The 24,699-nt window shown below is 45.1% G+C and overlaps 1 protein-coding gene across 2 annotated transcripts in view; it reads right to left on the bottom strand.

The window, feature by feature from the left end:
- C5 (complement C5) overlaps positions 1 to 24,699 on the bottom strand; it is a 478,994-nt gene that overhangs the window by 221,422 nt on the left and 232,873 nt on the right. For both annotated transcript variants that reach the window (XM_069609527.1, XM_069609526.1), the window contains exons 17-18: positions 22,388 to 22,603; positions 2,738 to 2,828 (exon numbers count right to left, since the gene is read on the bottom strand). In XM_069609527.1, the coding sequence (XP_069465628.1) occupies positions 2,738 to 2,828; positions 22,388 to 22,603 (307 nt within the window). The remainder of the gene's footprint in view (positions 1 to 2,737; positions 2,829 to 22,387; positions 22,604 to 24,699) is intronic.

Raw genomic sequence — 24,699 nt, 5'->3', positions numbered from 1 at the left:
GTGGCCCACCAATCGGAATTTCTTTTTTATGTGCTCCTTGAAGGAGAAGTCGGGGGGCTATCGGCACTTACTAAGAAGGTGGAGGTGTATCCTCTTATAACATGTTAGATAACCAATCCTGCATTGGCAGCTATAGTTTGGCTCCATTGGTGAGAATGAATGGACATCAATGTTTGCCTGATGTCCAGGAACAATGTGATGCTATCTAAGTCCCTGTCTGACGTGCCTCGAGGCAGAGCGGTTGGAATACTGATGATTCTTTATGACGACTTAGAGATTCCAGAGGTTTCTTGTAAAGACATAAGATCTATAGAGGATAGCAAAGAACCTGATGTTGTCCCAGAGTTGACATGGAGGACTGTGGACGAGTACATTTGTACGTACGATTGGGTGCTTGCCAGGATGGGAACCATCTCAGTATGATATCAGTAATGCCCGACTGTAAGATTATAGGGTGAAGAGTAGGGTCTTGTGACCAGCAGCGCCGAATGCCACTGACAGATTCAGGAGGCCAAGAAGGTGTGGGCCACCCACGTTGGCGATACTGAGGGCATTACTGATGACCTATGGTGGCATTCTCTGCACTGCAGCGTGGACAAATTCCAAAAGGATACGTCTGGAGGAGATTGTGGTGACCCGTGTGGTTTAGAAGCTGCATCACCAAGAAAGGGAAGGTGGTGATAGTTGGTGGGATCACCAGTTTCTCTGTGGGGTTTCTTTGCAAGGGGGTGATTTTGCCATCTTTCAGGGAAGAGGGGGAATATTCCTGTGCAAAGTGATGAGTTGATGGTATCCTAGAGTGGGAGTAGAGCAGCTGCTTTGAGAGACGCAGGTGACTGTAGCACCATGATAGGTTGTGAGTTTGCTAATGGTGTAAAGGGACTCACTGCTAAAGTCAGGAACAGGTGCCTTGAGCCCATGATGCAGGCTGATGGCAGAGCTGCCTGGCTCTGATTTTGGAGATATTGATGTTGCAACGGGTAATACCAATAAAGAACTTGTTGATGTTCTTTGGCTTTTTGTCAGAGAGTGGGTTGATTAATTATATCGGCGCACATTATATGCGTGGAAAGTGAAGAAATGTATCCGTAAGGACCGAGTTTGCCTGATGACCTTCTCTCCATGGAAGGTGGCCTACAAAGAGGCAGGTTACACACCTGGTGTGTGTATTTCTGATAAGCAAGACTTTAATGACTTGTGCATGGCAAAATATAGTGGGCAACTAAAAGTAAAGTAGGAGCAAGGGAAAGGGGCATGTTTAGGCCACACAAGCACAAAAATAATGTCATCATGACATAAAAGTGGGGAAAACAGTAAATACATAAAATAACTGTTGGCAACATCCAGTATGTGGTGCAACGAAATCCATGAAATCCAATGGGTTGTGCTCCACGATGATAACTTAGGTAGAGGAGGAAGGGCCACTCGCCCCATCTGAATCAGTGGGCTTGCATGCCCCACCGCGACATTTGTATATGTATTTTCAAAAATTAAGCATTACTCCTTAAAAAGCAAAAAGGTACTCTTCAATGACGGCACACAAAACCACATGCCTGTGGTGATGGCTGAATGCTAAAATGACCACTCTCACGCGAGTTTCTCCGACTCACACACACCCCAGACTATAACATCCTAAGTGTCCCATGTAATCCTGACTATAACACCATAAACACAGCCCACAGGTACTCTTGACTATGCATCAAAGGTCTGATCCACAGACACCTCTGACTATGACCCCCATAGACCAGACCCCAGTAGTCCCCTGACTATGATGAAACAAAGGCGCCCTTGACTAGGAGATGATAGACTATACCTCAGTTGCCTGATCCACTGGCAACCACATCACATCATGGACCCAGCCCCTGTGCTCCCTCGATTATCAGAGAGCTGATACACCTGTACCCCAGCCCGAGCCTCAAAGTCCCAACCAGCATGCTGCCCTGCGTATGATATCATAGTTCTTATAGTATCTCTGACAACTACAGCATCATCCCGGCACATGTGCTCCTTGAGTATGGCATCACAAGCCCACATACATGGTAACTTCACACCTAGATAATGAGTTCCTAGTCCTTTGCACCATGACTATGACATCAGAGAGCCAACACATTGGCATGCATTGACTTCATTCATCCAACAAACCTCCATCATTGACGTTTGCATCATACACGCAACCATGTACCCCCATGACTATGCCATCAACAAAGGCCCAGTCATAAGGCTTCCATGACTGTGATATTACAGATCCAACCCATCTCCACAACTTATTATGTGATCAAAAGCCTTACTTACTCACGTGCACCCAGATTACAAGATATTAGCTCTAACCAACATACTCCCCTGTGACGTCACAAAACCGACTGATCCACCTTTACCAGGGAGTTTGATATTACTGACATGTTAAGACACACTCACTTGTGACATCACAGACCAAACCAGAGTGCACTCCCCGCTAGGGCACCACTGACATGACACACTTACACGCCTGTATGACTTCATTGAAGTTAACCACTCCCTCCTACACGACATCATAGACCCCAACCACTTCCCCCTAACTATGTCATTGGTTCCAACCACTCAGTTAGATTATGACAGATAATGACATCACAGACCAAACCAAAACGGGTGACAAAGTATATCAAAGGCCCACTCCAGCACCGCCTACAACATCAGTATATGTTAGAAGGCAAAATAGTTGTAGGATTCTTATCGAATGTCCCATGACCTTGTAAAGTACCTGTCTGTGAGTTTGTGGATCTTCCACATCCAGCTTTCAGGGAAATAACTGCGAACCTGAGGCTCGTCCACATCAAAGAGTGTCCTTATTTCTAGAAAAAAATAAAGTGGCTGCAGTTAGAAAGTGGCTGCAGTTAGAAAGTGGCTGCAGTTAGAAAGTGGCTGCAGTTCGATCTCGAGCAGATCTTGAGCAAAGCTGTAGACAAATATGACAGAGAGAACAAACAGGTAGGTCGCTAGAGATCAACCCACATACTCACCAATTCATGTCTCTTACTCTTCCACCTCCCATCATGGCCCTCTCCTGCCTAACTCCCTTCCCTTCCTCCCATCTCCCTTCCCTTCCTCCCATCTCCCTTCCCTTCCTCCCATCATGGCCATCTCCTGCCTAACTCCCTTCCCTTCCTCCCATCTCCCTTCCCTTCCTCCCATCTCCCTTCCCTTCCTCCCATCATGGCCCTCTCCTGCCTAACTCCCTTCCCTTCCTCCCATCTCCCTTCCCTTCCTCCCATCTCCCTTCCCTTCCTCCCATCATGGCCCTCTCCTGCCTAACTCCCTTCCCTTCCTCCCATCTCCCTTCCCTTCCTCCCATCTCCCTTCCCTTCCTCCCATCATGGCCCTCTCCTGCCTAACTCCCTTCCCTTCCTCCCATCTCCCTTCCCTTCCTCCCATCTCCCTTCCCTTCCTCCCATCATGGCCCTCTCCTGCCTAACTGCCTTCCCTTCCTCCCATCTCCCTTCCCCTTTCATGATCTACATGTTCTGAAATTGTATTTGCATCCGTGGAAGGGTGCACTGAGAAGTCAGGTGGCTGGAAACATGGGCAAGAACTGCCAGTGTAGCGCCCTTGTTTAACCACCTACCTGAGGCTATTCCCCAGGTGCCGACATTTATTTTTTCACTTTGGCCCAGTGCCCACTTGTCCCTCCTGCAGGCCGAACCACGACCCCATACCCAAGCAACCTATGTGTCAAGGGTCCTTCAAGACGAGTAACGACTGAAACACCAAAGTAATCCAAAAGGAGCGTGCACCAAGCAAGAAGTAACGCAATTTATTTAAGCCCAGATAACAGCTGGGAAAACAGTTAAAACAGCCCTCAGGGAGCTGTCCACGCCACAGGCAAAGTGTTTTTATTCATAAACAGTATAATTTGCATATACCCCATTTGAAACATTTTAGAACACCTTAAAAACGTTGATTGGTGGACTGTGTCAGTCCCCTATATCCAGACATACATTGAATGATTGTAATTGGCTCAAGCCTTCCTTTCCCCCGTTTTACAACATCACACCTTGTGACGTCACAAACCTTCCCACACTACCCCACAGTTATGTTACAAAGCATTACGTGATTTTGCTGACCACTGGAAGTTTATTCATCTGCCATTAGTCAGTTCCCATCGAACACACAAGACAACCAGAGCTTGACAAAGGGGAGACATTTGCATGGAATCCGACCAATAGGGTGCCCAGCAGACATCAGAAAGGGCACAAAACACACCCTAGGGACACCAAAACCTCCCCTGTTGATTAGTTCCCCGTCATTTGCCTCCTTGCCCTCGGCCCTCTTCCCATGCTCATCTACGCACCGGGTTCAAATCAAAGGTACACGCAGGTGGACAAAGTCCCCCCCAAACTTTTTTTAGGAGTCCCCCCAATTTTTTCAAACGGTACCTTGGTATGCTAATTTCTGGTGACACCACATTCAATTGGTATAATCCTATTTTGAAAGTGCTCGAAATTATACCTTGCAGAAGGGGACAAGTATAATAAGTGAGATTGGGATGGGCACTGGGGGGTTGGGCATGGTGGAGCGCCATCATAATGCAAGGGGGGGAAGAAAACATGCAAATTAGAAGAACGAACATTCAAAGCAAACTGGATTTCTTTGAAAAGCATAGGGATTTGTATGCTTTGGTCAAAATGTAAAATTTCAAATCCACTTTTCACTGCTTTTTTAATCAATTTTGTTACTTCAAAATGTGGAGGGGAGACACCCTGAAAATCCCCTCCCCCCACAACCTCTGCCCATTGTATATTGCCTGACCTCAAACTGCCATCTACTGCTATGCGGTAAAAAAATCTGTAAAATAATCTGCCAACAAAATCTCAAAGTTTTGAAGTGGGAGCAAAGCACATGAACTCCAACATAGTTCCATCAATAGCATTTCAAATAGTGAGGATGCATTGTCTATAATTTTAAAAGCATATGTATATCAATTAAAGAAACACTTGTGTACAGGCGCGTTATAAATGACTTATCATATCATATATCATATCAAAGGTACAATCCCTTGTTGGTAGTGTCAGCAGAGAGGGCAAGGATGAGATGTGCTGAGAGTGTGCGTCATCACTTCTAGTTTACGGCTTCACTTTCTGTCTATAACATCACTTGCTGTGGCCATCTTGGATCAGTGACATCACTTCCTGGGGCCATCTTGGATCAGTAAAATCACTTGCGGTGGCCATTTTTGATCAGTGACATCACTTCCTGCTGCCTCTCCAGCTGGATAACACAAGAGACTCCTCTAGGAACACCAATCAGGAAGTAAACGCCTTATTTCAGCAACTCCAGGGACAAAATCAGAGAGACCATCCAGTGATGGACTAGGCAATCAGGTGACAAGAGCGTGTGACATCACTTCTAAACTCCTTAGGGGCATCTAGCCAGGAGCATCCCAGTAAAATGCGGTACAGTGACGGGTGAACACCAGCTGTTGACCAGCTTCTTCGCCTATGAGCCTTTGCTTTTGCCTTGCTACCTGCTGCACGTGTGTGTACCCCTAGCTTGCTAATTATTGTGCTCGCTCCACACTGCAGTACTTTCCTATAATGCATTTGCTCCTGCTGCTCCTGCTCCTACTCACCTCTCCCTACACTTTCTCCAATCATGCTACAACTTCCTCCTTTCCTATCCCTATCATCAAACTCACATCTCGAAACTCCCACTACTTCATCTTGTTCACCTACTTGCAACAAAGCTGAATAACCAACCATCTCTCCCCTAACACGTATCCACCTCGCCTCTCTTCCAAACTCAACTTCTCTAAACTTCCTTACTGCATCAACTGAACATTGCACTCTGGAATGTTCAGTCTGTGTGCAACAAAACTTCCTTTATCACTGACTACTTTCACAGCAGTTCTCCTCACCTAGACCTTCTTGCTATCACAGAAACCTGTATTTCTCCATATGACATTGCCACTCTGGCATCCCTACATGACTCCAAACTATCCTTCATTCACTCTCCTCATCTGACTGGCAGAGGTGGAGGCGTCAGTCACCTATTCTCTTCCCACCTCAACAACTCACAAATCTCCAATGCCCCGTCCCCTCCTACTTCTTTTGAGATCACCATCTCTACTATTTCTCCGCCTCACTCGGTTCACATCTTCTCCATCTATCGCCCTCCTGGTGCCACTGGACAATTCTTTGATGAACGTGTGCAACTCTTTGATTCTCTATCCACTTTTCATCACCGCATTCCCTTAGGTGACTTTAACGTTTCCTCTCCAACCACTTCTCAGTGATCTGAACTTCAGTCTTTTCTTAGTGACCACGCTCTCCACTCTATCCATAGCATACCTACTCAAACAGGGCGTAACTCTTTGGATCTCTTATTAATCTCCTCCTCTCGGTCAGCCACTAATACTACTGTCACACTATCCCTATCTGATCACTCCATTGTTTCCACCACCATCTATTTTCCACCCTCTGACCTTTCCTCACTACTTGCCTCACCTTTTACTAAAGGGACATGTAAACCTTCTGCCATTCCTCCCTTTTGTTCTGACCTACAGTTCTCACTCTCCTCCTTCACATATGATGCCACTTCAACTAACACTGATTTCTCAAGCTTCCAATACCTACTATATGACTCATTCTCCTCTCACTTCGCACTGCAAACTTTGACCCCTAGGTCTCTGCATCCTCAACAGGGGTCATCCCATGCATACGTTCTCTCCACACAAACATGCATTGGCTGGTGTGCAAATGTAGGCATACCCACTCCTATGAGCACCTGCAACTCTGCCTCTCTGTCCTGACCTCTCTCAAGTCCTCTCTTGATAGAGCGAAAAAAAGGGAACTCTACCTCACCATCATTGACTCCACTCCAACCATCCTCGTCTGCAACAGGGAACCCTAAACGCACTCCTCACTCCTCCTAAACCTATGATAGTCAACTCCACTTTTACAGCTAACGACCTAGCCGAATACTTTGCTGCTATAATTTCCAAAATAAGAGACTCTTCTGACTTTCCTCAAACTCACTACTACACTCTACAATCCGCCTACTCTATCTACCATCATCCTCTGCCTCTATCTGCCACTTTACCCACACTAATAATGAAGACGTCCTGTCAGAACTGATGGAAACTAACTCCTCTTGTGCCCCATCAGATCCTCTAGCTCCTCAACTAGTCAAGCCCATTGCCCCTTTCGTGGCCTCTCAACTGGCTGAACTCTTTAACCTGTCCTTCGACTCTGCTTGCTTTCCCTCTATTTTCAAAATGGTCACAGACATTTTTCTCCTAAAAAGCAATGGGCTGACCTTAAACCCGCCAGTTAACTTTCGCCCTGTGTCTCGACGTCCACACTACTCTAATCTACTGTGGCAAAAACTCCATATCTCTTTGAAAAGTTCAAGTGTCTTATGTATTTCATAGACATCCACAACCTTTGAGACCCCCTATAAGCAGGTTTCCACTCCTGTTACTCCATGGAAACTGCTCTCATGAATGTCTCCAACTTCATCACCACTGCAAAGCACTCCAACCTATCCTCTATCCTAATTCTCCTTGACCTGTCTGCTACCTTTGACAATGTCAATCACTCCGATCTCCTTACTACTCTCTCTCTTCTTGGGATTTGTGATCGATCCCTTGCCTGGATTGATTCCTACCTAGAGCCTCACCAATTCTGTGTCTGCTGGGGCAACAACACCTCTCAACCCATTCCTCTATTGTTGGTGTGCAACAAGGATCTGTCTTGGGACCCCTCTTCTTTACACTCTACACCTCTGCTCTTGTGGCACTGATCTCCTTCTTTGGGTTCTCGTACCAACTCTTTACAGACAACACCCATATGTTCTTCTCTTTTCCTGAACTCTCCTCTGTCTCTCTGCCACTAAATATTGGATGGCTTCATACTCTCTGATATTAAGATCTACCAAAACAGAGGTCCTCTTCTTCCCTGCCAAATACTCTTTCTCATCTCTTCCCCAGCCCATCCAGTTCTCACCTGACACTCCCCCTAATCTTCTTCAGCTAGAAACCTCAGCATCATCTATGACCCTTCTCACACCTTCTCTAATTTCATCTCCAAAACCGAAACAGCAGCTCGCCTCAACCTCCTAAATATTAGGAAAATTAGGCACCTCTGTCTTTTCAACACCTTCAAGCATCTCTTAGCCACTCTTGTCTTCTCTGAACTGGACTACTGTGCCAGCATCCTCTTTGGTCTCCCCAACTATGCTTTCTGTCCTCTCGACACAATCATTAACTTTGCTGCCAGGAGTCTATTTGAACCCACTCACTTCACACCTACCTCCTCATGCCATCACCATGCTGGATGGGAGATGATGCAAAACAGGGCCATATTTAGAATTCTTCTCCTTGTTCACAAATCTTTACACGGTAAGACAACCATATCTATCCCTCCTCTATCAAACTCTACAAACCTTCTTGTAAACTTTGCTCTGCCTCCTGGACTGCCCTTGTGGCACCTCGCTCTCCCTGTGCATCCTCTCGCTTCCGCTCGTCTCTCTTCTTGCTCCACTTGCATGGAATTCTCTTCTGCCAGACATCCGAGAAACAGCCCATATAGATTTGTTCAAAATCAAACTGAAAGCCTACCTGCTCGCCTTTGAGTTACCCTCTTAACCTACCTCTCATCTGCCTTCAAGCTTACAAATTCTTTCGCTTTTTCTCTCGCTTCTAACCTGCCTATGTCTCTCAATTGCTGTGCAGCCACTCTAGCATTTCATCCATCATGGTCACATCCCTTAAACAGCTGCCAATACTGCCTACCTGCACTTAGAAATGTCTGTTTGTTGTCCTTAATCTGTTTGTCCACCCAGGATCAGTGACTATTCCATTTACTCCCCCCCACAACCTGTTCGTAATTTCTCTCAAACAAACCCCATTGCAAGAAGGTCACTGTGTCCCATCAAATCCGATTTCTTATCTATTGGACGTTCTTTTGTGATCAATAGAGCATCGTTCCTCCTTGTATATAAATAAATAAAAGAATTGCATGAACGTATATCACTAACCTTTAACCTCCGAAACACAGGTCTTCATTGAGTGAGAAGGTTTCACCAAAGCTTAGGGGGCTTTTTAATTACAATTGGTTATTTATAATGTGCTTAATACCAAGAGGTTTTTAAGCTGGGACCCGGGGATCAAACCTGTGTTACTCTGCGTTGTCTTGCTTCCACGGCGAGCATGTTGCCCCTGAGCCATCCTCCCGAGACAATGCTTTCTCACCTTTAATAGAACAGTGGCATCACATTTGTGCAGGGCTAGCTGCTATACTTCAAATTACACACTTCTCTGCTTCTTTTAGTTAGTCCATACCTGTATTCCTCTGCAAGGTTGCTGTACTTTAATTCCCACTGTACCTACATTTCTCAACAAGGCTCCTATAATTAAAATAGGTCCATGCTGGACCATGCTGGCATTAAAGGTCGCTGTACCTTGTATAGAGCAGTCCCAGGTTAATCCAGAGGATACACTTTATTTTGAATCATTCAGGAACAGCATTGCTCAGCAAGACCCATACTCATTTTTAACGGAACAATAGCTGCAACTCCTCACTGATGAGGCCCAGCGAGGCCCAAACATGTTTGGGGATGCGTGTGATCTCGTGCAGAAGGGATGTGACCAAGCAGTTCGGGCTGGACTGCCCCTTTTGGGGTGGGACCAAGCCTGATTTGCACATGGTCTTTCCCCTTTTGTAATGGCTTGGCAGGCGAAGAACGAGGGCCCGTAGGATTGCCCAGAACCATGAAAGTGGTTAAGATTAATTCTAAGTCTTCCAGCCAACGCCCCTTTTGTTCTGCATCAGGACCAGTACCTCTCATCCAGGTTTCAATACTTTCAATAAGGAAGTACCAGCATGTCGCATTAGGATTGCTATACCTTTAATGGCACACCACCAGGAGTTTTCAGAAAGAATTAAATACTTTGCTATTAGTACCTGCACTACTCCGGGGAGCTGCTACACTTTCAATGGCACAGTACTGGCATTGTTTTGGCTATGGAAGCACAGTACACATCCTGAATAACTTAACATAACATCTCCACCAGGAACCAAAGGACTGAGTGGGAATAATGCGTGAACTCCCATCACTCTATTCCAGATTCCATCCACAGCCCTCTCACTCCGGCACCTTTCGTGGCAGCTCATTCCATACGCCTAACAGGTGAGGGACACCTTCCTATGACTGTGGCCTCAGAGACACCAACTTCTGTGTTCATCTGCCAATGTCTGCTTGTGAAAGACATTTAAGGCAATTTCAGGGCTTGGCCAGAGTCAGACACACACCTTTAGGTGCTACTGGCGCTGCCCTAGAACTCCATGTCTCCATACGTCACCAGTACCTTTAGAAATAGGTCATTTAGATAACACACCTGTGGCGGAGATCTGCTAGAAGCCACACCAGGAGAGACAAATAAGTGGTTTGTTGTGCCAGCCTATCCGTATTAGCATTTGCTTATCAGCTCAATAGCTATACTTTAAAGGGGAGGGAGGGCCATAAGTGACATTTCAAAGCATGGTTGCCATACTTATGATAGGACAATAAGGCGAGTGCAGTATGTTCTACCAGCAGAGCAAGTAGAATGGTCAGGGGCTCCTCATCTGTCCACCAGAAAGCAATTCTTTATTTGCTTCTGCCCCCATAGGAATTTTAGCTATTGGGATTGACCTGCGACCTCGCTCCAAGCATCATTTCAGCATATGCCCGTGGCTAAAACACTTTAGTCTGCAGCTTGTGTTTAGTGCATTTTTGCCACGACGAATCCACGTGGCGGAGACATCCTCAAGACTTGAAATCTACCTCCCATTCTGTCGCTCCATCTCACTGCCCTAAATGTAGGCATTTTACCAGCTCATAGGTGTTAGTAGAGCCCCAAGCAGGGCTACTACACTTTCGATGGGATGGGATGGCAGAAACTCACTGCAGTAGCCACTCAGCGGGGCTGCTATACTTTAAGTGAAACCTTTCAATAATACTATTTAAGCAATAGAGCCTGAGCGTTGGGGGCATTACCGTCCCAGGTAATGCTCCGGGGCCCATAGGTAAGGACCCGACGCGAGGGTTCTATTGCTATTAGTACCCCAGCCCACAAAAATAGCGTGACCGGGGCACTAAAAGCTTTTTTTTGTCCCGAAACGCTGCAGCGTTTCGGCGCTGCGGTGTTTCGGGAGAAAAAAAAAAAAAGAAAATGGCCGCCGCCATGGAAAGGGAAAACGGAGTTCGTTTTCCCTTTCCATGGCGGCCATCGGGAGCGGACACGCTGGGAACACAAGTGTTCCCAGCGTGTCCGCTCCCGAAAAAAGTATCAAAAAGAGAAAATTGCGTGACCGGGGCACTAAAAGCTTTTTTTTTTTTTGTCCCGAAACGCTGCAGCGTTTCCGGAGAAAAAAAGGAAAAAAAGAAAATGGCCGCCGCCATGGAAAGGGAAAACGGAGTCCGTTTTCCCTTTCCATGGCGGCCATTGGGAGCGGACGCAGGAAGATCAGGTCAGGAGGTGTATGGCGGGGCTGGAAGGCTTCCTTTGACACTGCCGTGTCAATTCCGAACCCAGCGGGCACCCCCGAGGGCAGGCGCGACCCCAAGTCCAGCGGCCTCTGCCTCCAGCATGCTGCGCCTGGCCACAAGCATTTGTCCTTGCTTCCCCTGCGCAGGGATAAACAAAACGGGCATTGCTGCATTTCACAGCACCCCCAAGAGGCCCCATAGAGCCCAGGTGGCCCCTCCCTCATCAGCTGCGTGCGAGCCGCAGCCGCTGCCGTGTTGTTTGTTTTTGTCTTCCTCGCCCTGAGAGCGTGTTGGTGGGCGGGGCCTTGCAAGCACAGCAATAGGCGCCGCCGGAGCCCAGGCCTGGACTACTACTGTGACGTTGGTTGGATAGCAACGCCTGTTCAGGGAAACCAGCATTCCAGGGACATTATGAGGCAAACAATTGCATTATCTGTACAGCATTACAGATAGTATTGTGCCAGCATGCAGGCCAACAAGTACAAATTAAGGACTGGCACAGCTATTTCGGAAGGACATTTGTGCAAGACTGAGTGGGATCGCAAATCACAGTTAAACCACACAATTACAGTGACAATATATATCTGTTGCAGCATGGCAGCCACAATACCCCCGCCCACGTCGTTCTTATCTGAATCCGGCCACCCACCCATCAAGTGGGACAGGTAGAAAGTCATTTTTGAGAACTATCTTGTGGCAACGGGAGGAGATAGGTTCAGTTCCGCCAGGAAGAAAGCACTTCTACTCCATAACTTGGGACCTGAAGGGCGCAACATTTTTAATGGACTGGCTAAGACCCAAGGAGCAGAAGCGGGTGATGCTGATGAATATGCCACAGCCCTAAAACAATTGGAGGAGAACTTTGAACCAAAAACAAATGTGACATTTGAAAGGCATACTGTTACAACGCAAGTTGAGGGGTTGTAATGATGAGCCAGGAGACCAGGTTGGGTTAAGAGACTTTAGTGGGTTCGTGGTACATAAGTCACAGGTAATAAGTTACAGGCAGGATAAGTACATAGGGGAGGGAAGCATCAACTGGCCCCCCCTCTGTTCACCTCATTTTCCAACTGAACAGGGAGAACCTTGGCACTCACACCAAAACATTCTAGATGGAACACTATAATACAAGCATTCCAGGTACAGGCTCACATATACTTAGGAAACAGCTAATGAACCAGGATAGGTAAGACATAACACAGAAGGAAAAGTCATAAATGGACAAAATCTAAAAGAAACTATCCTTCCATATCCCATCCAGCAAACCACTAATAGTCATATGCTATTCCCTTCCAATTCCATGATAAAGCTAAAAATAGCTAATCCACTACAAGACACTCGCCAGAACCATAATGGCCTTTTATGGAACTCAGCTACAGGGAACCAGCCCACAATCTAATAAACAAACCTGACCACCTACATCATATCATTAACCCTGTTACAACATTATCCAACATCAAAAGCTTCTTGAAAGAAACTACAGGGTTAATACCCTCTATCTGCCTAATGCATATCATTTAGAGACACAAATTGCCTCCACATAACATCCTGCTGAGCACCAACCACATTAACGGTGACAAATAGCACCAATGTTGATACCCAACCAAATGATCAATCATTAACTAACTAACACATTGACACAAAAATGTGCCAACATAAAACCAGGTCTGTAACCTAGCTACTAACCTTGAAACACCAATGCTCACCACTGAGCACATTAACATTTGAACCTATGTAAGTTCACTACCTGAACAAGAGAATGCTCGCCACAACTAAGCATATTAAACATAGGCATGCTTAAAGGTCAAGGAACTAACCTATTACTAGACAATGAGCAAACCATGCTCTCATACTGGCAAACAGACGTTCACACAACCACAATCACACAGCTGACTTATTACTAACCTACACAGTTTGTTAAATAAACTAATGAACAAGTTCAGCTTGAAAAATTTGGGAATATAAAACGTTTTAAGTTACACCACCATAGCGAGTCCCAAAAATCATGCTTGCAAAGTTCAGTTTTGACATATACCTGTGGAAAAATTGTTAGGTTAATAAAAACATTGTCAAGGTGAACATATCAAAGAAATGCAGTAGTTCTATGGCACTCACAATATCCGCACAAAAACAACAAGACGAATTCAGCATAACAAATTTTGATAATCCGAAAATTAGGTGCGCCGCAATAAAAGTTCAAAATGTTATGCCTGCAGAGTCTTTGTTGATATGTAACTGTGGGTTAGTTACTGCAAACTACACTATACATTTTATTACCTGCCATTTCTTTTGGTTGCATTAATTCCATTCCATTACCACTTAAAACCTGCTAAAAACATTGGTGCCATAGACATCTCCAATTAAAACTTGCCAATAACCAACATTGGCACCATAACTTTAGGTCCAATGCAATTACTAAAACACTTGCCAAACAAAACACATTGCCATAATAAAACACTGCTTATTGGCACATAGCCACCATATGGCTCCAAAAAATAATTCAATTGCCCACCCTTGGGTAACACTCATGCTTACAGTTTGGCACACACCAATAACTATATTCACACCAATAAAGAGACCCACAGCACATGGCCACTGTAAATCAACACTCCTGCCAACGCTATTGGCACAAAAAACAGGAAACTCCTTTCCCTGAAGTATGTTATAGAATGCCATATAACAAACCATAAAAACTACACCACAATGCCTGCAAAATGTGACCGATGTTTTCATATATCACATTCCCAAAGTGATGCATTGCCTTCATTTTAATTTTCCAAACAACATTTTAGCATGTGATGGCCTTTGCATTTACAATATAAAAAAAAATGCAATGTACATAATGCAAAACATTTTGAGTTCGCACATTACACTTTCAAGAAAATCGAAAGGCAGAAACACTTTCCTGAAGATCCGATCAGACAAAATGGAAATGCTAATAGAAAATAAATGCCTGTCGCTTTCATTTTGATAGCCTTGAAATGCATCCTCCAGTCATTGCAGTACATGTAACGTTCCAGTAATGCCGAAGGTAATGAACAGTCAATCCAGCTGCGCCTTTAACACCTACTCAGTGTTAATATGACTTGCAGCCGCTCCTTTTTACAGCATGTTCAAACGCAGCTTGTAAAAGTCTTATGAAAGTGGGAGTGATGTCAAATGCCCGGCTACTTCTATGCGCATTATCGCTGGAGCCACTTGCACTGCTGATAAGCAGAGTCTCTCTTTTGTTCCCCCGACCCCTTGCTCTGCCAATAACACGCCATTGACTTCTTGTGAAGCGCCAAACTAAAAATGCGCCTATGCCTTCATATATTAAGAAGCCATTGCTGTGGCAGATGCAGAACAAATGAAAGTGAGCAGCGCTGCCCCCCAAAATCACTATAAATGTCCCTCACTAATCCGTCATGCAGGACATGGGGAGGTACATGTCAAAACTGAACTTTGCAAGCATGATTTTTGGGACTCGCTATGGTGGTGTAACTTAAAACGTTTTATATTCCCAAATTTTTCAAGCTGAATTTGTTCATTAGTTTATTTAACAAACTGTGTAGGTTATTAATAAGTCAGCTGTGTGATTGTGGTTGTGTGAACGTCTGTTTGCCAGTATGAGAGCATGGTTTGCTCATTGTCTAGTAATAGGTTAGTTCCTTGACCTTTAAGCATGCCTATGTTTAATATGCTTAGTTGTGGCAAGCATTCTCTTGTTCAGGTAGTGAACTTACATTGGTTCAAATGTTAAAATGATGAGCCAGGAGACCAGGTTGGGTTAAGAGACTTTAGTGGGTTCGTTGTACATAAGTCACAGGTAATAAGTTACAGGCAGGATAAGTACATAAGGGAGGGAAGCATCCACCGGTCCCCCCTCTGTTCAGCTCATTTTCCAACTGAACAGGGAGAACCTTGGCACTCACACCAAAACATTCTAGATGGAACACTATAATACAAGCATTCCAGGCACAGGCTCACATATACTTAGGAAACAGCTAATGAACCAGGATAGGTAAGACATAACACATACATTTTTTCAGCGCACACAAGAACCATCTGAATCAGTTGAATCCTATATTGCATCCTTAAGGACTCTGAGTCATACCTGTGACTTTGAATTATTGACTGACTCACTCATAAGGGACCAGCTTGTGAGATGCACGAATAATATGAGGATTCAGGAAAAGCTGCTGGCCAAGGACATCAAGTTGGAAGAGGCCATCGAATTGGCCAGGAGCATAGAGCAAACAACTCAATATATTAAGGAATTGAAGGTCGATAAGCAGACCCCTCATGCCGTATGTGCGATAGGTTAAAGGAGGAAACCCAACTTCAGCACAAACAAAAGGGAAGTGTGGAACTCGAAATGCACAAGATGTGGCAGCCCCAAGCATGGCCCAAATTATCCCACCTGTCCAGCCAAGTATGCTGAGTGTTTTAGATGTAAAGGCAAAGGACATTTTGCTCATGTATGTAAGAGTTCATCCATCAATATGGGGGAACCGAGAGGAAGCAATGTAACAACAAACCAGATGACACACAGTGAACAAGAGATGGCAAGCACACAAGAAACGATTCAGAGACACGTATTTGAAATCTCAGCCATCTCAAGGGAACAAAAGGGACCGATGGATGAATTTGAGATCATGGGGTGCAAAATGATAATGAAAGTCGATACATGTTCACCATGGACCATCATATCGAGGGAAACCTTAAATAAAACGTTGGGGAAAGGCTGAGATTCGCTTACAGCGACTGATGTCCAACCCTGCGGTTATGGAGAGTCGTCAATAGATATACTAGGGCAGTTTCATGCGCAAGTGAGGTATAAAGACAGGAAGTGCTCGGTAGACATTTTAGTGGCAGAAAGAGGTGCCTCATTACTTGGATGGGAGGAACAAAGAGTAAGAGTCCAAGCAAACACATCTGAACCTGTCACCATCGCTGAGATTGAGGATACATGGTCCAGAGAATTCCCAGAAATGTTCACGGAGGAATTAGGCAAGCTCAAACAATTTGAACATCACATTAAACTCAAAAGAGATGCCCAGCCAATTGTTCACAAAGTGAGGCATGTACCCTTGAATATGAAAGGACAACTACATGACGAACTCAAAAGCCTCATGAATAAAGGCGTGATTGAACCCGTGACTGCTACAGAATGGTTATCACTGGTGGTACTAGTCACCAAAAGCAATGGAAAGTTAACATTATGTGTGGACTTGCAGAGTTTGAACCAGAACATATTGGTGGAAAGGCACCCCCTACCCAATATTTCAGAAACACTTGCTACATTGGGTGAACGCAAGTGGTTTTCCGTGATTGATCTGTCGGCAGCTTACCACCAGGTTCCACTCTCTGAACAGTCACAACACCTGACAGCATTCATTACTCCTGAGGGAACATTCAAATTCAATAGGATGCCATTTGGACTAGCATCAGCGGCATCAGTATTCCAGAAAGTTATGGAAGAGATATTGAAGGGCTTAAGCAAAGTAACGGTTTTTCAAGATGACATATTGGTTTTTGCGGAAGATGAGTGTGAGCAGGATAGAGTGTTAAGAGATGTGTTAAGTAGACTCAAAAAGGCAGTTTTAACAGTTCAAAGAAGTAAGTGTAAGATTGCTGTCAAAGAGGTGGAATATTTAGGCCATAAAATATCAAAGGATGGCATTTCACCAAAAGAATCACTTATTGAAAGCATCAGTATTGCTCCCCAGCCAAAAGATAAGGACCAATTGCGTTCATTCATGGGTCTGGCGGAGTATTACCACAAATTTGTAAATGGGTTTGCGGTGATATCATCTCCATTAAGAGAGTTACTCAAGAAAGGTGTGAAATATGTGTGGTCTGCAGAATGTGAAGAGGCGTTTCTATCAATCAAGAAAGGAATAACACAAGCACCCTCCCGGGGGGGATTTATTTGGGGCGGAAAACCACTCTATCAGTTGATGCTAGTATATTAGGACTGTGTGCCACATTAGTTCAGTATGATTCAGGTAAGATTGCACATAGCATAGCTTTTGCTTCAAGACCACTGAGAGGTGCAGAAAACTAATATTCGGTCATAGAGAGGGAGGCACTGGCTGTGGCATGGGCCATTTCACACTTTACGTTTTTCCCATGGGGCCAGACATTTCAAGTAAGGACTGACCACGAACCATTGGTTCAGTTGATGGGCAGTGTTGATTGGGCCAAGGGATCCCCAAGAATATCCAGGTGGATGGTGGAATTACTGGGATACAATTTCAAAGTATGCAACATTCCTGGTAAAGAAAATGTAGTGGCAAATGTGTCAGAAACTGTAAAGAGTGTGTGAAGAGTGATAAGGGCAAAGATGTTATCCAGTCCTGATTTTACTTTTTGCATTCTGTAATGTATTGTTGTACTTTTCGCATTTTAAATACAGGACTACATGACCAATCAATTAAAAAAAAAAACAAGACTGATTAATTTACGCCTGGAGTAAAGAAACATAAGAGCCCCGCATTGTGTGAATTGTTCCAGCAATATTGGATGCTTATGCTCAGGTCTTCCGTGCTTGGGAGGATAGCTCAGGGGCAATGCGAGAGCAACACAGGTTCAATCCCCAGGTCCATGCTTAGAAACCTCTGGGTATTAAGCGTGTTATAAATTAACTATCATAATCATATCCCTAAAGCTCAATAGTGGCCAATCACTGGGGCACGCCTGCCTCCTGGCTCCATGTCACAAGGGGGGCCTTAAGCTAGGTTTTGCTTTTTAGCCAACAGGGCTCTGGATCTGGGCCTTGTCGCCCGACTTGTGCCATTACCAGCATGAGCCTACCTGTCCCAGTATGTGAAGCGCTGTAGGCTTAGAACCAGGGTTGGCTGAAGATGATTCTCATGATATGGGGATTATTAGCAGCTATATCAGGGGGCATGGTTTCTCGCGCAGGTTCTACTTGTTCCTGGCATCTGGGAGGGTAACTACTGGCAAAGCGTCAGAGAGAGGCACGGGGCATGAATGATTATTTTTTGCTCTAGTCATAAACATAAAACGACGGTATGACGTTCATTTATCGCCCGTTTCTTTTTGCAGCATTTTTCGCAAAAAATGTTTGCCCCGAAAAAAACATTGAAAAATATGGGGAGGTGGTAAGGGCATATAAGGGGTATGGTGGGATGAGGAATAGGGAATAAATAATAGGGGAGGTGGGCTTGGGGGTGATGCATTCTTTCAGGCAAATATTTTGTTACAGGTGAAAAGATCTTTTTCTAAGATCTTTACACCCAAAAAAAATATTTAGAAAGGCTGCTCCGTAACTGCACCTAGCAGTATTTCTAAATGGAACTATCACGCCCCTGCCACCCACGAGAGCGCCCAGGCCAGGATTGACAGGCACGTCGGGACCCCAAAACGCTGGACGAGGAGAACGGGTGAGTGTGTGGGTGCATGTGTGTTGGTGTGTGTGTGTTGTGTGTATGTGTGTGTTTTGGTGTAGGGCAGTCTCGGGTGGGAGGAAGGGAAGGCGGTAGTAGGGGGCAGGGGTATGTGTGATGGGAGTTCAAGCAGAAAAACTCCTGATTTCAAGGAAATCCCACAGGAGAGGGCGCGAGTGGGGGGTAGTGGAGGATGGGGGTCGTTTGAGGAACAATGAGGGTCCTCGGGGAGTGAAAACCCTGAATATTTCTTTTAAAAAGCATTTTATAGCTCTCAAGAGAAAAAAGTCCTTTACAATGCTGGTTTTACGATCAATAGAAAATCGGTCATTGTAAAACGGTCTTTTTTGGCAAGAAATGCTGCGAGAAAAAAACTTGGGCTGTAAGAACATAGAACCAAAATGACTATTTTAAAGGCTCCATTACTGTGCCCCTAAGTGAAATGTCCATTATATCCAATAGGAAAGGTTAACTATTTAACTCCACCAACCAACTAGCAATGCAATCTAGCAGCTTCTGTTTCACAATAAAATAAATCAAACTTTCTAGAGTTCAGTGCTGTTAATATGCTTCTATGGCAGTTTTAATAGGCTAACTTTCTTAAAATGTTATTTTCACGTTCATTTTGCAGTAGTAATGTATAAAAATTGCTATCCATCTTTCTATCCATCACTATCCTTCTCTACTGGTCTTGGGAAGATAGCTCAGGAGCAACGTGCTCCCCTTGGAAGCAAGATGACACGGAGCAACACAGGTGCGATCCCCGGGTCTGCGCTGAGAAACCTCTGGGTATTAAGCGCTTTATAAATAACCTGTCATACTGACAGTGCTGTCTAGTGCCAAGGGGAATTAAAGCAGAACAACCTCGGGAGGGCCCCAACCTGAGTACCCTTGCTTTGAGAGGTCCGCTCACTAATAGGTCTTGGCGCATGTGAAGGCTGAGTGAGGGTCATTGTTTATCTTGTAATATACGAGCCTCAGACTGGTATTTACAAGAAAAAGCGCATCAGCTGCTATTATTCATTATTTATTTTTGAATGTATACGTGGCATTTATCTAAAGTCCTGTACACAAATATACGAAAAAGGTTATACTAATCAGCCATGAATGTGCCCTGGCACACGCAGAAAGACATATTAGAAACCAACAAAACACAGAAAGTAAAGCCATTCTGTTTTTTGTCTCTATGGTTTTCATGCACGTGTGTTTTAGGCCCCCACACATGGTTTGTGATGACCGTATCAATGATGGCATGGGGTTCTTTACTTTCTCGTTTTTTCTTTCATTTGCCGTGTTGAATAATTTCCATGTTAAATGTCCATACATTTCCTCCTTAAATAGCATGGATTTGTTGAGCTTAAATGCATTATTGTACTAAGAAATGCCTTTTATATTAACAAAATATCTCATTAAAATATTGTGTGAGGGCTGCCTTTGCCTAAATCAACAGAAGTGGTTAGAGGTTTAGTATTAGTTGTTGTGGTAGGGGAAAAAAACACATGGATATAGAAGATGACAAGTCGGGTGTGCCCGGCAATGGCCTACCACTGTCTAACAGGGACACACAGTTATTAGCCCTTGTCTCAAGACCCTTTGCTCAATTCCCAGGTGCCACACTTTGATGCTGAAATTAAGACACCTAAGAGAAGGCACAAGGGTGGATCACAGATGCTGCCCAGGAACTGAGCACATGTGCGGTTGAAAGGAGTCTTGGGGCTGCAGTGGGTGCAACCCTGATGGGGTTCAGAGGGTGAGGGCCCGTGCTAAATAAGCTAAATATGAGGACGTGCTGGTGCCATGGAGGAAGGACAAGGAAGCTAGTAGGGGCTGTCCCTGGCCAAATGCAAAAAGACAACCCAAGCTGAATGGTGGACCCTCTAACAAAATGTGAACTAGTGCCCGAAATGTTGAGTGTGGAACTAGGCGCAGGGTTGTCCAACTCAAGGGCTCGAGGGCCGGAAACCTGATTGGTTGTTAGGATGTCCCTCATGAATATAAAAAATGTGCATACATTTAGAATCTGTGTATGCAGATTTATCTCATGAATATAAATGAGGGGTATCCTGAAAATCCAACATGGATCCGGTCACTGTGGCTAATTGAGCTCTAATCGCGGTTTGATTGGCCAAACAACATCTCTTTAATCTCCCTGGACCTAGGTTCTCTTGTAGACCATAGCATTGGACACGTTTAAAAACATCCTGACTGAAGAATAATCCATATTAAGCACTTTAAGAAAAAGGACCTTCACATTTGAATGATTATGGCCCATTATAGTGGTTCGACCATGATCAAAATGGCTACATCACTATTGGAAAACTATAAGAAATAGCGGGCAAATCACTCTGCCCAACAGTAGGCAAAGTAAATGCCACTTCTGCCACTGCACTTGTTTAAAACGGACACATCAATTTCAAGCACAGAGAGAGCCGAAACAGTCATTTTTACACCCGGCACCAGGTGATATGTATTGGAATTTCGTTGTCGATGGGCCTCATTACAAGTGTGGCGGCCCTGTAACAACGGTGCCTGTAAATTTACCGGCACCACTGTTACCGGACAGGCACACTATGGGTCTGCTTGACAGAGTTGATGTGCCCGGCAGGCGGCCACGGTAAGCAGACCTACACGGAAGCACTGGCACCGTTATTAATGGTGCCATTGCTTCTGTGGTCCCCATTCCCATTGAGTTCTATAGGACTCCATGGGAATGGGGATTAACATTTACCAGCGCCTGATTTCCCAGAACGCTGGGGTCGTAATCCCTCAGTAATTCCAGCAAGTCAGGAGCCAGTAAATATTGCAAGTCCGGCGGCAACCTGCCAGTTTTACCGGCACGGCTACCGCCGGACTTGTAATGAGGCCCATATGTCTCTTTGGCCTACTCATGCCTGAAGAAGTCTCATGAGGACCAATGAAGGTGAACATTGTTTGAAAAAGAAGGTGAGTTGAAAAGAGAGAGAAATTGAGGTGTCTGTGAGTAAGAGATCTAGGGGTCATTACGAAATGGGCGGTAAGGAATTACCGGCACCGGTAAGGAGACCGGTGCCGGTAATCCCTTACCGCCCAATTCCGAGGTCCCTTCGCGGGAACCCTAAAGAACGTGTGGTCTTACCACACGTCCCTTACAGATCCCGTTAAGGGACCAGGGCGCTAATAACGGGCTTGCCATTCGCAAGCCCATCATTAGCGCCCTCCCCATTCCCATTGAGACCTACGAGGGCTCAAATGGGAAAGGGGAATGGTTTGTTCAATGGGGATTTACCTGTCCCTCCAGGGTCGGAATGCACCGGTAAGTCCCCATTGAACAAGACCAGACTCGGACACGGTATGGGAGTCATCTCGTAATGACCCCCATAGTGCGAGAGAAAGACAGAAGGAAATGGTCTCTCCCAAAACCAGAACTCTTTCCAAAACACATACCAGTCAGCCCTGACACTGAACATGCATCTACATGACATTATATACATTATGGTCATTGGAAAACTTACGCATTCTTGCAAGATCCAACGTTTTGCCGGCCTCCTCGGCACGTAAGCGGTTTGCCAGCTCGCAGCAGTTCCTGAAAGCAGCAATGCAGCGCTGAATGAGTCCACGTGGCACATTTTTGATGCGGCTGGCTCGGTTTTCACAGCTGTCGGTGACGGGGTACTCACGGACGCCATCCACGCAACAGTCTTGTATGTTCTTCAGCCGGTAAGAGTTTACTGCAATAGAAAAGAATGTGCTAAGGAGGTGTATGTTGAGGGGCGACTGCCATGCAGCGAATGCTCTTGACCAGACAGAATGAGAACTTCAAGGGGGTCATTTCCTTTGATGTGCACATGTCACAGAGGGGAATGCAAACATGTGCATCTATGTTTATATTTATTATTTGCACCTCAAGGGAGGCATTCAACATCTATTTTCTATGGAATCCTCTTGCTTTTAGCAGGTGCCTGAAACTGGCAGATTCCCTATGAGTCTGTATTGACATTGGAATCAAAATCAGATGCTGGCGTTAACGCATGCTTTACGGGCAGGTGGAGTGTATTTGGGAGGGAGAAATGGTAATTTTTATTCCGTGCTACTGCTCTGCCTGAAATGTTCAAAAAGCTGTAGAGGCATGCATAAACCTTTTACACCTGTTTTTACTCTTGTTTTAACACCCTGAGACTTGTATAGTGGCCCACTAAAAGTGCACACTGCCGACATAAACCCAGCCTCACTCAAGCTTCAGTATACGGTCAATGGGATGTGGTTGAGTGAAAAATCACAACTGGATAATGCAGACATTCCCACCTCAGTTCACTCATCCGTCTCAGATGGTCAGAAAATGTGTTGAGTGCCTCGTACGTTATGTCGAGGGGACGTGTTACATTTGCAACTAGTTACAAGCAGGTCCCCTCTGCGTAATTTTAAACATGTACACATTAAAGTGCAAAAGGGAGGTGTGAGTAAAGGTGTACTAGCCTTTATGCCTTCCTTTTGCACTCTGCTCTGCAAAATTAGTAAACGCTGCCTAACATTTACGCATGGTAGGCAGCGTTAACAATAGCTTCCAATGGAATTCGACTACTTTTTGCTGGTTTAAAAAGCAGGCGGATTCCATAGAAACCCACAGCATTTTCACCAGCGTGAAAGTGCAGGCTTGCGTAAATGTTGGAGTATTTGTAAGGTGGAGAAGAAGAGGAGGCAGAATCCTAACTTAAAATCCAGGACTGCTACCTGTCATACAAATTCATGAAATATATGGCATAGAGTAAAATGAATGCATAAAATTTGTATGCATACATTTTATGCATTAATTCTATTCCACACCATAACAAACATGAGCTTATAAGAATGAATTACAGACATGGAAATGGTTGAACTGTTTGGCTATCAAAGGAAAATTACAAAAGTCTAAACGAGCAGAGATTATCTCAGAGACAGAATACTGTATGACATTGGTACTGTACTTGTGACCGTACAGATGTTTTGGATTGCAACTCTCGTCCATAACAATTCAAGTAAATCGAAAATAAGCAAACGAAGTGCAGATGTTACATTGAACAAATTAACCGTTTTTCCCTCGTTTTTTTGGTGCTACGTGGCATGGAACAATGGAGTTCAGTTCCACCAAAACACAATGCTCATCTGAATATGCCTAGAGCAGGGGACATCAACATTTGACTATCCAGGTGTTTTAGACTACACTTCCCATCAGCCTTAGCCAGCATAGCACATGATGTGTGATCATGAGAGTGGTAGTCCAAAACATCTGGAGAGTCACAGGTTGCAGAGCCCTGGTCTAGAGGAAGCTCGGGGAGTAAAATGCATGACAGTGGGCCTCATTACGAGGATAGCTACCCCCATACCGGGTACCGGATCAAGGTTCCTGGAATGGGGAAATACCGGGCCATTCCGACCTTGGAGGGCCCGTTAATTCACTATAACTGGAACCCGGACCCAGTACATCCCCATTCCCGTTGAGCTCCCATAGGGCTCAACGGGAATGGGGAGGATGCTAACAACAGGCCCGCTAATGACAGGCCCATTGTTAGCATCCTGGTCTGCTAGTGGGTCCCGCTAAGGACGCCTGGTTTTACCAGACGTCCTTAGCGGGACCCACGAGCAGACCTCGTAATGAGGCGGTAGAGGGTTAACAGCGCTGGCAGCTCTACCGGCGCCGTTAACCCTCTACCACACTCCTCGTAATGAGGCCCAGTGTCATACTATGCATAATGGCAGTGGAGAAAAGACAATTCTGAGCGTTTTCATCTTTGCGCACCATTCTGTTTTTTGTAGCAGTCTACTTCAAGGAGAACAAGGAAGAGCTCCA

Source organism: Ambystoma mexicanum, chromosome 8 (genome assembly GCF_040938575.1).
Source record: "Ambystoma mexicanum isolate Mex_15411 chromosome 8, UKY_AmexF1_1, whole genome shotgun sequence".
NCBI lineage: Eukaryota > Metazoa > Chordata > Amphibia > Caudata > Ambystomatidae > Ambystoma > Ambystoma mexicanum.
The sequence above is the reverse complement of the archived record's forward strand: the minus strand, read 5'-3'. Positions and strand labels throughout refer to the sequence as shown.